The following is a 14,702-nucleotide window of genomic DNA, read 5'->3' as shown; positions in this document are numbered from 1 at the left end:
GATTCCATGAGTTTTAGATTTTCAGGTAATCTATTATTTCCAGCCTTCTGTTATGAATTCTTATTCGTTGAGTCTGTAAAGTATGCCTCCCAATGTTCTTTGTCACTCCTGTTTCTCAGCTCATTCTGCCAGGTTTTTTCCATGAACAAGTCCTTGCTTGGTAAGCACCTCTGCAGCTGACTTAGACCATTCTTCCTGGTCTGCACACTCAGGACTGGGTCTTCAGTTATGGACTTTCATACGTTTGCTCTCAGCCAACACTATTCCAGGTGCTGCATCCCTTGCTCGACCAGCCCAGTTCCTCAGTTTAACAAAGATCCCTCTTTTTCTTCCAGCAGCATGGGCAAGCAGCACATTTCTGGAGCTTTTTCAGCTCCCATCCACTGGATAGGCAAGACAACCAGCCGCTACCTCAGTTTCATGCAGCGAGCATGGGTCCACTCTCCTGCCAAGCATGGGGTGCACTCATCTCTGTTCTCACGTGAGTCTTGAGGCCCACCCTGTGGACAGTATACCTGGTACCTTCTACCTTTGGGCTACATTTTACCAGCCCACGCAGTAGGCTTATTCTTCATTATTAGTCACAAAGATTGATTGATTCACTGATTTATTGTGTGTGTGTATGTGTCTGTGTGTGTGTGTGTGAATTTCATCAATCACTCCTCTGTGGAGGTTACAGAGAGGATCTGATGTGTGCTCACTCCACCATTTTGATCAAGGTCTTCCAGGCATGTCTAGCTCAGTCTAGCTCATGCAAGAAGCATGCCCCAGGGACTCCCCTGGTGGTCCAGTGGTTAAGAGTCTGCCTTCCACTGCAAGGGACTCAGGTTTGATCCCTGGTCAGGGAACTGGGATCCCACTTGCAACAGGGCAATTGGGCCAGTGTGCAGCATCTGCTGAGCCCTGCTCTAGAGCCTGCGTGCCACAACTAGAGAACCTGCATGCTGCAACTAAGACCTGACACATTCACATAAATAAATAATTTTTTTAAAAAAGAAGACACATGTCCCAGACCCAGTCATTGATGCCAAGCAGGGCCTTGTGGGACTCCTGGGCATGGAGGCCTTTTTGTTCCCCATTCCTTGTAGCCAAGACTCCAGACTCCATGACCTTCTCTGAGTTCCAAAGGGCAGAACAGTTGCTAATCAAAGGAGAAGCAGCAATGAAACCACCTGAGGCAGAAACTCATCAATATTAGGAGAGGACTACCAGGACCCTGCTGCTGCTGCTGCTGCTAAGTCGCTTTAGTTGTGTCCAACTCTGTGCAACCCCATAAATGGCAGACCACCAGGCTCCCCCGTCCCTGGGATTCTTCAGGCAAGAACACTGGAGTGGGTTGCCATTTCCTTCTCCTATGTGTGAAAGTGAAAAGTGAAAGTGAAGTCGCTCAGTTGTGTCTAACTCTCAGCAACCCTATGGACTGCAGCCTACCAGGCTCCTCCGTCCATGGGATTTTCCAGGCAAGAGTACTGGAGTGGGATGCCATTGCCTTCTCCTAGGACCCTGCACATACCCTAATCTTGTCAACAACCCACCCTTTTGAAACTGCAGAAGAAAGAAGAATATGCATGCTAAGTCACTTCAGTCATGCCCAACTCTTGGCGACCCCGTGGACTATAGCCTGCTAGGCTCTTCTGTCCATGGGATTATCCAAGCAAGAATACTGGAGTGGGTTGCCATGCCCTCTCCAGAGGATCTTCCCAACCCAGGGATTGAACCCACGTCTCTTAGGTCTCCTGCGTTGGCAGGCGGATGCTTCACCACTAGTGCCGCCTGGTACCGCCTTGATCCTTATCACAATCTCCTGCCTGACTATATAACCTTTCCCTACCCACCAGGGCGGGGGGCACAGTTCTTGAAGCACTAGCTTTCTGTTTTTCCCCTTTACCTGGCCAAGTAATAAAGGCACTCTTTCTTTCTCTTCCATAACTCTGTCTCCGTATTCTGTTCGGCATTAGTGCACAGACAGCCAAGGTTTTGGCAACAATCTCAGTCTTCACAGAGTGGTCAGGCCCATTTCCAAAGTGGGAACACTTTCCCTGTGATAGGAGGAGTTTTCTTATTAGTGACTAAAGCAGAAATCTTATCCTCTCCTATCCTGTCATACCGAGAAGAATGGTCATTTCCTCACAGGAGCTGACACAGGGCAGGCCGGAGCAATGTCCTGGAGAGCCACAGTTCCAGAGGCCTCCCCAAGCCCTCCTCCTCATGTAAGAAACTTGAGGGGGGCCTTAGGACGTTCAGATAAAATCTCAGGTGCAAACACTGATAATACAGAGGTCAGACTGCTCCTCCTTCAGACTCAGTGAGCTCTCGGCCTCCAGCATGCTGCTCCCTGGGCTTCTGCTCCCTCCAGGGGTTGCACCTTCAGCCCAGCTTGGCCTTGGCTGATCCCCCCAAGTCTTGAAGCTCTAACAACCAAGTAGGGTAAGAGCGGAAAGGAGAGGAGTGTGAGCGCTGCCCACTGGGGTATGTGGGAAGTCCAGACCCACGCCCTGCATGTTTGCGGCCACCTCCAACACCATACTCATGTCTAGGGCCTGGGCTTTTGGCTTTTGGCTTTTAGGCAACACATTTAGAACCACACCTCAGACCCAAACTTCTTATCAGTTCTTCAACCTGAAGATTGTCTTTGCCAACCCCAAGTTAAAATTCTCCTTCAGAGTTTAAAACTTTGTTAGAAAAGGAAATAAAGAGAAAAAGGAAATAAAGAGGGAGGGGAAGGAAAGGAGAGAGAGAGAGGAAGTAGGTATAAAGGAAGGAAAGGTGGGGGGGGGAGAAAGCAAGGAAAGGAGGAGAGAGAAAGGAGACAAATCCTTTTCTCAGGCAAAGAGATTATCTCATAAATTAAAAGTGAGCTGCTTACAGTTACCCATATTAAAATTTTAGCATCTACTTGTTGCCATCTGCTAAATTAAAACTCCTCATTTAAAATACAGTAATTCTTCCACCCCACTGGCCCTCCTTAACCTAGGCTTAAGTATGTTAGTCACTCAGTCATGACTGACTCTTTGCAACCTCATAGACTGTAGCCCTCCAGACTCCTCTGTCCATGGACTTCTCAAGGTGAGAATACTGGAATAGGTAGCCATTCCTTTCTCCAGGGGTCTTCCCAACCCAGAGAGTGTACCCGGGTCTCCCACATTACAGGCAGATTCTTTACCACCTGAGCTACCAGAGAAGCCCAACCTAGGCTTAACCTGAGGGCTGTTTCATTTCGACCTGTTTCTAAGTGCAAGATTCCAAAGTCTTCAGTGAAACGGGCATTACCCGGGAAAGCCCTCCAGTGTGGGTAATGTAGGTGGGATGGCATCAGGGGGCCCAGCTCTGGGGTGTGATCTCCTAAGGCTAGAAACCTGTAGTAACATCAGTAGACAGTTTGGCAGAAGACTTGCTGGCATCTCCAGGAAATTTGGAGATACGTGGCCACCTTGTAGATGGGTGATTTGAAAGCACAGGAGCAAATGTAGAAGTTACTTCGGTTTACACAGGCACTTAGTTTTTTCAACAGTCAGGTTTTTTAAGGTTGCTTTTTAAAATTTCCCCAGTGGGCTCCAATGGAGGGACCGGGGACACAAACCTCCTCCCATAGGAGAGTTTGTCCTTTGGCTCTGGGGGCTTTCTGCAGGTACCCGGCAAGGCGTCTCAGTTTTTCCTCCAGGGTCCTTCATGGGGTTTTACTGCCACTCCTGCGCTGGTGGCCCCTCGCTGAAGGTGGCGGAAGGGGCTGTGTCTTCCCTCCTGCTCCCACCTGCGTGTGCTCCCACCTCCAGGGAAGATAGATTTTTCCGGGCTTTTTTGTTTGATCCTTGAGGACCAGACAGCCAGCAAGAGAAAACTGTAATTTGGGTTCACCTCTTGTGTGCCGGTTCCAAATGTCACAGTCTGGGTGCCAAAATGATTTAACACGACTCCCCTGTCATGGACACAAACCCCACCACCACCCAAATAAGTCACTTAAACCCTGAGATAGGCTATAGAATACAGGAGAAAATATCAAAAACTGTTTTTTAAAGAGGTATGGAAGGGCAGCACAGAGGAAAGACTGGTAGACAGAGGCCTGAGGCAGAGGCCAGGATCCAGCCAGGAGGGAGAGCCACAGGAGCACTGAGCAGAGCCCTTCATGGAGTGCGAGGGGCAGACTGAGCATGAGTGAGGATATGGTGTCTGCTAAATTATAAATCCCCTGACGATGGTGGAGGTTTGCCAGGGACCAAGCCCATAGAAATTCTGCAGTTCTCATTCTAGGAAATTTGCCCGAGTTTTCCTTTTCTCTCTCCAGGAAGCCCAGGGCACTTCCAGGCAAATGGGAACAAAAGAAGGAATTTCCAGCACTAAACACTAGGTGGCGCCAGACACCCGTGGACGTGATGAGGTCCCCACTCCAGGCGGGCTCCGAAGCTGGTCCCTAAAGGGACGGGGTCAGGCCAGATTCCAAGGAAACTGAGAACTCTGAGCGCCCACAGGAAGTTAGCCAAAGGAAAAAACCAGGGCACACAGAAAAATTAGAAAAATTAAGAGATGGGGAAGGGTAGCACAGAAGCTAGACAGTCTATAAAAGGAAATTTTAAAAGAGTTTTGCCAGGGAATCCCTGGAAAAACAGGAGATGGGCAAGTGCAGAGGCAGGAAGGGGAGGCTGTTGCAGGCATTCAGCAGGTCATGGCCTGGGCCAGGGAAGGGTGGTAGAGAAGAACGCCTTCTGACTAATGTAGCTACATTTACCAGTTTGCATTTACAGGTATGCTCCTTAGATACAGTGAGTCAACAAGCCCAACAGGATTCAATAACAAGACTCAGTAGAAATACATTTTATTCATCTTCTTTGAGAATTCATTGTATTAACATTTGCTCTTTTCGTGTACAGTTACGGACCCGTGACTTTGCAAACGCGTTGTGCCTATTGATATCAGCCAGTATTCTCCTTTTGATGCTCACGTTGTCCCAACTTTGGCCGAGGCAAATTTACCTCTTTTAGATTGATTCCTTGCATAATTTTGAATGACCCAATTATTTAAAGCTTTTTGCTTCTGGCCAAACAAGGTATAAGTGTCCTGGCATTATAATCTTGCTCATTTCTACCCCAGACCAGGTATGGAATCACACATTGCTCCAAGAAACCCTGGCTCCGTTTGAGAGAAAAATAGCAAAAAAAAAAAAAAAAGGGGGGGGGGCAAAATATGGGGTACATGCCAACTAGGCCATTTTGGTAGCAAAAAGCCCAAAAGGAAATCTACTTCTAATGTCATGTTTTATAAAGGCATGACTTCATATGGATAGACTCAATTCAGTTTCACTGCTCCTAGTCAAATAACTGAGTGTACCATTGACCTTCCCTTTCACTAATCCTGAAGTCTAGCTTCCTATCCAAACAAACATAATTATTTACTTGCTGTGACAACTTAAGAGAATAGCTCAAAAAAAAAAAAATACACTATCAGTACAAACAGTAGAAATACTGAGTGAAGTTTCTGTTTTAGGCTGCACACTCTTAAGGACTTGTTGCCAAAGCATTTGCTCTAGAGTCACACTTAATCTGAGCTTCCCCAGTGGCTCAGCAGTAAAGATTCCACCCACAATGTGGGAAATGTGGGTTCTAATTCCTGGGTCAGAAAGATTCCTCTGGAGGAGGGCATGGCAACCCACTCCAGTATTCTTGCCTGGAGAATCCCATGGACAGAGGAGCCTGGAGGGCTACAGTCCATAGTGTCCTGCGCTTCAGGACACGACTGACGTGAGTTAGCACACACACACGCTTAGTCCCCCACACTGTGGAAGGACTTAACTAGCATTGTGGTTCTCCTGTTTCCATTTATTTTCATTCAGAGGAAGCTGCAATCTGCCCTCACCCCACCCCTCCATTTTCTGCTCCATCTTGTCATCTTCCCATAGGACCTACACACTCCCAATATTCTAGATAATTCACCTAATAATGACAAATACTGTTATTATTTTATTATTATTCCTCCCCCCGGCCCCACCATCCAAAGGTAAGCCTCACAGAACCAGGATTTTGTTCCTTGGACCCTGGCAGCATCTGAAGGCAGGACTAAGAAAAATGTGCTTGACTCTGGGATCAGGAGTGTCTGCTCGTTGAGCATCATCAAGGACTGTGAGAAATGGTCAGTATTCCTGTTGCAGTTACTAATCACACCCCTTTCACTCATTGAAGAATCCGGGTGATAGGGGTAAATCAATCGGAGGAGAGGCCAGGGAGTCAAAATACCAGTATTCCAGGGAAGATGGAACGGCCAGCTATGGGGGAGGGCGCCCCTCTACTCTCAAGGACCAGCTAAATGTTTGGTGCATGGTCAGACTTCCATAAACGATTCTGGGGACATGGAAGGACAATACGATAATTGAGGGAAATGTCTGGATACCTGTATAAACCTGCAAGGTGGATGGGCAAGGGAACTAGCTGTGAGAGGGATGCAAGCAGAGGGAAGTCAGAGGTCATTTCTGAGTTCTGGGTCTGGACAGGTGACAGGGCAACTGTGGCCCGAGGGTGGAGGGCAGGGGATAAGAAGGAGAGGGTCATGACTGGTGGAGTAGTAGAGTCTTTATTCCTGCATACTGAAAATATGATTCCAGTTTAGAAAGAAAGAAAGTGAAAAGTGAAGTCGCTCAGTAGTGTCTGACTCTTTGCGACCCCATGGACTGTAGCCTAGCTGGCTCCTCCATCCATCCATGGGATTTTCCAGGCAAGAGTACTGGAGTGGGTTGCCATTTGCCATTCCAAACTGGAGTGGGATTCCAGTTTGGCCAAAGGTAAAATGAACATATACTCTTCATAAAAGAATCGAACAACGCAGAAGCATACAAAATGGTACAAAAGAGAAGATCTCCAGTGATCTCATCTTAAGAGACAGCCTCTCCTCTGGCCCCTGGAAACCCTTGCCCAGGTGGAGAAAGGGCTGGGGGCCTCTGCCTTATAGGGGAAACACCTGGCTGAAGCAGTTAGATTGTCTCCACCTCAAGGCTGGCTGGAAGGGGCCCAGGAAGTGGGGGTGGAAACAAACCAGCTCAGAGGCTCCAGAGCTGGGAAGGGTGGGGTCTATGAAGGGAGACCCAGGCTTTGCCCAACAATTGCTTCGGCCTGCAAGAGACTCCCCCTCCATCCCTTCTCTGACCCTGACTCTTCCTCACCTGGTGGGCGAGACTGTCAGGAAGAGGCTTCAGTCATGGGTCCAGGACGAACATGCCGGGAAAATTAAGGACACCCTGAGGGGCTATCTTAAAAGAGTTCCCCAAGGGATTTCCTGTAGTGTGAGGCCCCCAGGAATAGCCAGGAGCACCTTGCCTCAGTCAGAGCCCCCATGCAGCCAGATGCTGTCCCCCACTCTACCCCTGCTCCATCCCCTACCTGGGCTTACATCCTAACCAAAGGTGGCCTTCATGCAGCCTGGACTCAATGTTGATGATGTAACTCGAACCCTAAAGACCACTGTTTTGGAAGAAACCAAAATGATTCCCCAAGGTGACCTCTTTTTATTTTTCATGCTGTACTGTAACAACTCCAAAGGAAAAAGGAGCACAGAAAACATTACATTTACGATCGACAGCCTTTTGCAGTCTCATCTCATCATACACACTCATTTCAGCTGCTGTCCTCAGTGTGAACACCCTATTCACCCTGCACAGGCCCATTTTCAGTGGGGCTGTAGTCTCCCTCTAGGCCACAGATCTTATTGCTGGCTGAGCCATTCAGTCACCTCTGAACAGGCGGGCTACAGTCTATAGAGTCACAAAGAGTCAGACACGACTGAAGTGACTTAGCCCACATGCAAGCACAGGCATTTGGCTTGAAGTGAAATCAACCTCGTTGTACCCACCCTTCCTTTCGTCTTCAAAGTTTCCTCCAGGAAAGTGGCCATTGCTTGTGTAGTCTCTGATCATCCCTGTTACACATGGACCTGCTGCTCTTCAGAAAAGCAGAACTAATCACAGTGTACAATGTTGCCAATTTCCTGACAGCTCTGCAAGTGGCAGAGAGATAATATGGATATATATATACACATATAGTTTAATGGTCAAGTAGTTAACCATTGCACAGAGGAGCAGAGAGACTAAGTCATTCTCCCCCAGAGTCATCCTGCTAGTAGATGGCAGAGATCCAGTGTTGGAGGTCACATCCCCTGACCCCCTCTTCGCACTCCATCAGCCATACCACCCTGCCTCTGACAGCTGCTTCTAGACGTGGACATGGCAGGCTCTTCTCTTGTCTTTTGTCCTTGAAGGAAAAGAGCGCGGCCTTTCCCCTCGTGGTTTCTGCGTCCTGCAGCCCAGATTTCTCCGCTTCATCTGCTAGATCCAGGCCTTGAAGAGCTCCTCAGAAGAGAGCCCTGAGGTCACACAGGCTTCTACCTCTTCTTTTCTGCAGCTGATTAACTTCTGGGGTGAATTTGTTATTTTCTGAAAGACAATTTTCATTCATATTCATTAGGTTAATAGTCATAGTCAGAGTTGAAGAGAATATCATCAAAAATCCCAACTATTTGACTCATTAATTTTCTAGCAGCAAAAAAAGCCCGAAGAGACTTCCCTAGTGGTCCAGTAGTTAAGAATCTGCCTTCCAATGCAGGGGACTTAGGTGCAGTCCCTGATCAGGGAAGTAAGATTTCATGTGCCTCAGAGCCACTAAACCCATGCCTCACAACTACTGAACCCACACACTCTGGAATGAGCCGCAATTAGTGAGTCTCTGAGCCACAACAAAGATCCCACGTACTGCAACCAAGACCCAATGCAGTCAAATAAATAAACTTAAAAACAAACAAACAAAAAAAGACAATTCTAACCCCTAGAGCATGGGCTTGCCATTTTACTGAGACCATCTCCCAGGTCACTGACCAGTGGATCTCTTGGGGCCCTGCCTCCTCAGGAACACTGCCCCACAAAAGTCCAGCATGTAGTGCTGGTTCCAAAAATCTAGCCTTCTTCCACCAGAGAGCTCTGAGAATAGTGACCTCGTCCAAGGCGCTCTACAAACAGCACCAGCAGGGTGTCCGCTCCAAGGATGGTGCTCCATAAACAAAAGTCCCTTCCTACTCGTATTTCACTTTCTTGCCATCTTCTCCCAGTGACCCCAATACATCATCATGCTGCTGCTGTTGCTAAGTTGCTTCAATTGTGTCTGATTCTGTGTGACCCCATAGACGGCACCCCACCAGGCTCCCCCATCCCTGGGATTCTCCAGACAGGAACCCTGGAGTGGGTTGCCATTTCCTTCTCCAATGCATGAAAGTGAAAAGTGAAAGTGAAGTCACTCAGTTGTGTCCCACTCTTCGCGACCCCATGGACTGCAGCCTACAAGGTTTCCCTATCCATGGAATTTTCCAGGCAAAAGTACTGGAGTGGGGTGCCATTTCCTACATCATCATAACTGATGGTAAAAATGCAGGTATCTTCCTTTCAGGGTAACTCCCTCCACTGTTGCTAACTCAGTCACTTCCAACAGACTCACTTGACTCTTAAACAGCTTCTCCTGAAGCTCTGCTCATCATTACTCTGAAGAGTGGCACATGGGCACAGACAGGTGGGCACCAATGATTTCCTCCACCCCAGTGCCCAGGAGACAACAGCTTCATCAAGAGAGTTGCTCTGGATCTTGTTTGCAAAGAAGTGGCTTCAGGGCTCGGCAAATAATGGGCAGGACAGTGTACAAGCAGGGCTCACCAAACAGGATGTCAGTGTGGAGCCCGCCATCAGTTCACACTGATGGTCCACTCATTCTCAGGATGCTGGCTACCTACATCTGCAGTGCTTATACCTGATTGTTTCTTAAACTCTACAGCAGCGCTGTCCAACGGAAATGTGCTGGGAGCTACCTGTGCAATTAAAAATCCTCTAGTAGCACATTTTATAAACTAAGAAGAAATAGGTAAAATTAATATTAATAATATACTTTATTTTTTAATGCTATTTCAATATATAATCAATATAAAATATTAATAAACTATTTTACACTCTCCTTGTACTGCCTTCAAAATCTATTGTGTATTTTATCAGTCAGTTCAGTCGCTCCATCGTGTCCGACTCTTTGCAACCCCATGAATCGCAGCACGCCAGGCCTCCCTGTCCATCACCAACTCCCAGAGTTCACTCAGACTCATGTCCATCGAGTCAGTGATGCCATCCAGCCATCTCATCCTCTGTCGTCCCCTTCTCCTCTTGCCCCCAATACCTCCCAGCATCAGAGTCTTTTCCAGTGAGTCAACTCTTCGCATGAGGTGGCCAAAGTACTGGAGTTTCTGCTTCAGCATCATTCCTTCCAAAGAAATCCCAGGGCTGATCTCCTTCAGAATGGACTGGTTGGATCTCCTTGCAGTCCAAGGGACTCTCAAGAGTCTTCTCCAACACCACAGTTCAAAGGCATCAATTCTTCGGCGCTCAGCTTTCTTCACAGTCCAACTCTCACATCCACACATGACCACAGGAAAAACCATAGCCTTGACTAGACGAACCTTCCTTGGTAAAGTAATGTCTCTGCTTTTGAATATGCTATCTAGGTTGGTCATAACTTTTCTTCCAAGGAGTAAGCGTCTTTTAATTTCATGGCTGCAGTCACCATCTGCAGTGATTTTGGAGCCCCCCAAAATTAAGTCTGACACTGTTTCCACTGTTTCCCCATCTATTTCCCATGAAGTGATGGGACCAGATGCCATGATCTTCATTTTCCCAATGTTGAGCTTTAAGCCAACTGATTCACTCTCCACTTTCACTTTCATCAAGAGGCTTTTGAGTTCCTCTTCACTTTCTGCCATAAGGGTGGTGTCATCTGCATATCTGAGGTGATTGATAATTCTCCCGGCAATCTTGATTCCAGCTTGTGTTTCTTCCAGTCCAGCGTTTCTCATGATGTACTCTGCATATAAGTTAAATAAACAGGGTGACAATATACAGCTTTGATGTACTCCTTTTCCTATTTGGAACCAGTCTGTTGTTCCATGTCCCGTTCTAACTGTTGCTTCCTGACCTGCATACAAATTTCTCAAGAGGCAGGTCAGGTGGTCTGGTATTCCCATCTCTTTCAGGATTTTCCACAGTTTATTGTGATCCATACAGTCAAAGGCTTTGTCATAGTCAATAAGGCAGAAATAGATGCTTTTCTGGAACTCTCTTGCTTTTTCCATGATCCAGTGGATGTTGGCAATTTGATCTCTGGTTCCTCTGCCTTCTCTAAAACCAGCTTGAACATCAGGAAGTTCACGGTTCACATATTGCTGAAGCCTGGCTTGGAGAATTTTGAGCATTACTTTACTAGCATGTGAGATGAGTACAATTGTGCGGTAGTTTGAGCATTCTTTGGCATTGCTTTTCTTTGGGATTGGAATGAAAACTGACCTTTTCCAGTCCTGTGGCCACTGCTGAGTTGTCCAAATTTGCTGGCATATTGAGTGCAGCACTTTCACAGCATCATCTTTCAGGATTTGGAATAGCTCCACTGGAATTCCATCACCTTCACTAGCTTTGTTCATACTGATGCTTTCTAAGGCCCACTTGACTTCACATTCCAGGATGTCTGGCTCTAGGTCAGTGATCACACCATCGTGATTATCTGGGTCGTGAAGATCTTTTTCCTACAGTTCTGTGTATTCTTGCCATCTCTTCTTAATATCTTCTGCTTCTGTTAGGTCCATACCATTTCTGTCCTTTATCAAGCCCATCTTTGCATGAAATGTTCCTTTGGTATCTCTGATTTTCTTGAAGAGATCTCTAGTCTTTCCCATTCTGTTGTTTTCCTCTATTTCTTTGCATTGATCACTGAAGAAGGCTTTCTTATCTCTTCTTGCTATTCTTCGGAACTCTGCATTCAGATGTTTATATCTTTCCTTTTCTCCTTTGCTTTTTGCTTCTCTTCTTTTCACAGCTATTTGTAAGGCCTCCCCAGACAGCCATTTTGCTTTTTTCCATTTCTTTTCCATGGGGATGGTCTTGATCCCTGTCTCCTGTACAATGTCATGAACCTCATTCCATAGTTCATCAGGCACTCTATCTATCAGATCTAGGCCCTTAAATCTATTTCTCACTTCTACTGTATAATCATAAGGGATTTGATTTAGGTCATACCTGAATGGTCTAGTGGTTTTCCCTACTTTCTTCAATTGAAGTCTGAATTTGGTGATAAGGAGTTCATGGTGTGAGCCACAGTCAGCTCCTGGTCTTGTTTTTGCTGTCTGTATAGAGCTTCTCCATCTTTGGCTGCAAAGAATATAATCAATCTGATTTTGGTGTTGACCATCTGGTGATGTCCATGTATAGAGTCTTCTCTTGTGTTGTTGGAAGAGGGTGTTTGTTATGACCAGTGCATTTTCTTGGCAAAACTCTATTAGTCTTTGCCCTGCTTCACTCCGTATTCCAAGGCCAAATTTGCCTGTTACTCCAGGTGTTTCTTGACTTCCTACTTTTGCATTCCAGTCCCTATAATGAAAAGGACATCTTTTTTGGGTGTTACTTCTAAAAGGTCTTGTAGGTCTTCATAGAACCATTCAATTATTATTCATGCCTGGAGAATCTCATGGACACAGGAGCCTGGTGGGCTATAGGGTCACAAAGAGTCGGACATGACTGAAGTGACTTTTAGCCAATTAACAATGTTGTGATAGCTTCCGGTGGACAGCAAAGGAACTCAGCCATACATATACATTTGTCTGTTCTCCCCCAAACTCCCCTCTTATTCAGGCTGCCACATAACATTCAGTAGAGTTCCATGTGCTACACAGTAGGTCCTTGGCAGTTATCCATTTTAAATATAGCAGTGAGTACCTGTCCATCCCAAACTCCCTAAGTATCACGTCCCCCTGGAAACCATAAGTTCATTCTTTAAGTCTCTGAGTCTGTTTCTGTTCACAGACTCCACTTTCTATGAAGCACACAAAGTCAGACTTGGGGTAGTCCATTGACGCATATCTCAATTTGGAGATGACTAACTCAAAAGCCTCTTGATGAAAGTGAAAGTGGAGAGTGAAAAAGTTGGCTTAAAGCTCAACATTCAGAAAACCAAGATCATGGCATCCGGTCCCATCACTTCATGGCAAATAGAGGGGGAAACAGTGGAAACAGTGTCAGACTTTATTTTTCTGGGCTCCAAAATCACTGCAGATGGTGACTGCAGCCATGAAATTAAAAGATGCTTACTCCTTGGAAGGAAAGTTATGACCAACCTAGATAGCATATTCAAAAGCAGAGACATTACTTTGCCAACAAAGGTCTGTCTAGTTAAAGCTATGGTTTTTCCAATGGTCATGTATGGATGTGAGAGTTGGACTGTGAAGAAAGCTGAGCGCCGAAGAATTGATGCTTTTGAACTGTGGTGTTGGAGAAGACTCTTGAGAGTCCCTTGGACTGCAAGGAGATCCAACCAGTCCATTCTGAAGGAGATCAGCCCTGGGATTTCTTTGGAAGGAATGATGCTAAAGCTGAAACTCCAGTACTTTGGCCACCTCGTGCGAAGAGTTGACTCATTGGAAAAGACTCTGATGCTGGGAGGGATTGGGGGCAGGAAGAGAAGGGAACGACAGAGGATGAGATGGCTGGATGGCATCACCGACTCGATGGACATGAGTTTGAGTGAACTCCGGGAGTTGGTGATGGACAGGGAGGCCTGGCGTGCTACAATTCATGGGTTCACAAAGAGTCAGACACAACTGAGTGACTGAACTGAACTGAACTGAACTTGGGGCCATCTTGATGTTTGCTCCCCACATTTACAGTGGAATGTGACAGCAAGAAGACAAAGAATAAAGTGAGTCACAGAAGGAAACTAAGACCTTTAGCACCAAAGCCTCCATCTCCATGACGCAATTATGGATAAAAGACAAGGAAAACACATTATATTTTAAAATAGGGAACACACACCAAGCAGTCTTAATATAATTCTCCTTGCATATATATTTTTGCTTTAGACTGTTCCTTGGTGATATAAAGTTGAATGGAAAGGCATTCTTAATGGTATATTTCAAAGTGCAACCATCACCAAGTGTAAAATTACAGATGTAGACATGAAATGTTTAATCCAAAGAGTTAAAACACTTACAAGCTCAATAGGACTTGTTGAAGACTCTCAAGGATTTCCACTTGGTAATTTTCCATGGTTTAATTGGAAAGATGCATGGATTTTGCAAGGTTGGCTGGAAGCTGCTTTTTAATAGTTTGGAGGATTATCTATGACTAAGGCCAATGCTGAAATGCAGCTTCTGCTGCTGCTGCTACTAAGTCGCTTCAGTCATGTCCGACTCTGTGCGACCCCATAGATGGCAGCCCACCAGGCTCACCTATCCCTGGGATTCTCCAGGCAAGAATACTGGAGTGGGTTGCCATTTCCTTCTCTAATGCATGAAAGTGAAAAGTGAAAGTGAAGTCACTCAGTAGTGTCCAACTCCTAGCGACCCCATGGACTGCAGCCTACCAGGCTGCTCCATCTATGGGATTTTCCAGGCAAGAGTACTGGAGTGGGTTGCCATTGGCTTCTCCTGAAGTGCAGCTAGCCTGTACTAAAGTCAAAGCTGAGGATGAGGAGAGATGTCAGTGGACGTGTGCAGCTCCAGAACTTGTTTGGGGTTTGATGGACACTAGCGATCTTTTTCTCACACAGCACTGCAGGAAATGCATATACTCAGAGAAATTGTCCACGTTAAAATCTGGGGGAAAACAGAATAGAAATTAAAAGCCTTATGGAAAGGAATGCATGTAGAAGACACTGGAA

General features: G+C 46.3%; 1 protein-coding gene across 3 annotated transcripts in view; it reads right to left on the bottom strand.

Moving 5' to 3' along the window:
• Positions 1-7,466: 7,466 nt before the first annotated feature.
• The window catches only part of IL20RB (interleukin 20 receptor subunit beta), a 39,880-nt gene continuing 32,644 nt past the window's right edge, over positions 7,467-14,702 (bottom strand). For all 3 annotated transcript variants that reach the window (XM_086356895.1, XM_086356806.1, XM_086356976.1), the window contains one exon: positions 7,467-8,410. In XM_086356895.1, the coding sequence (XP_086213021.1) occupies positions 8,303-8,410 (108 nt within the window). In that variant the 3' untranslated portion in view covers positions 7,467-8,302. The remainder of the gene's footprint in view (positions 8,411-14,702) is intronic.

The sequence above is a fragment of the Bos grunniens genome, chromosome 1 (assembly GCF_055505025.1).
Source record: "Bos grunniens cultivar Pamir isolate PY7600 chromosome 1, Bosgru_T2T1.0, whole genome shotgun sequence".
Taxonomy (NCBI): Eukaryota; Metazoa; Chordata; class Mammalia; order Artiodactyla; family Bovidae; genus Bos; species Bos grunniens.
Note: the sequence above shows the minus strand (reverse complement) of the source record. Positions and strands in the feature narration are given on the sequence as shown.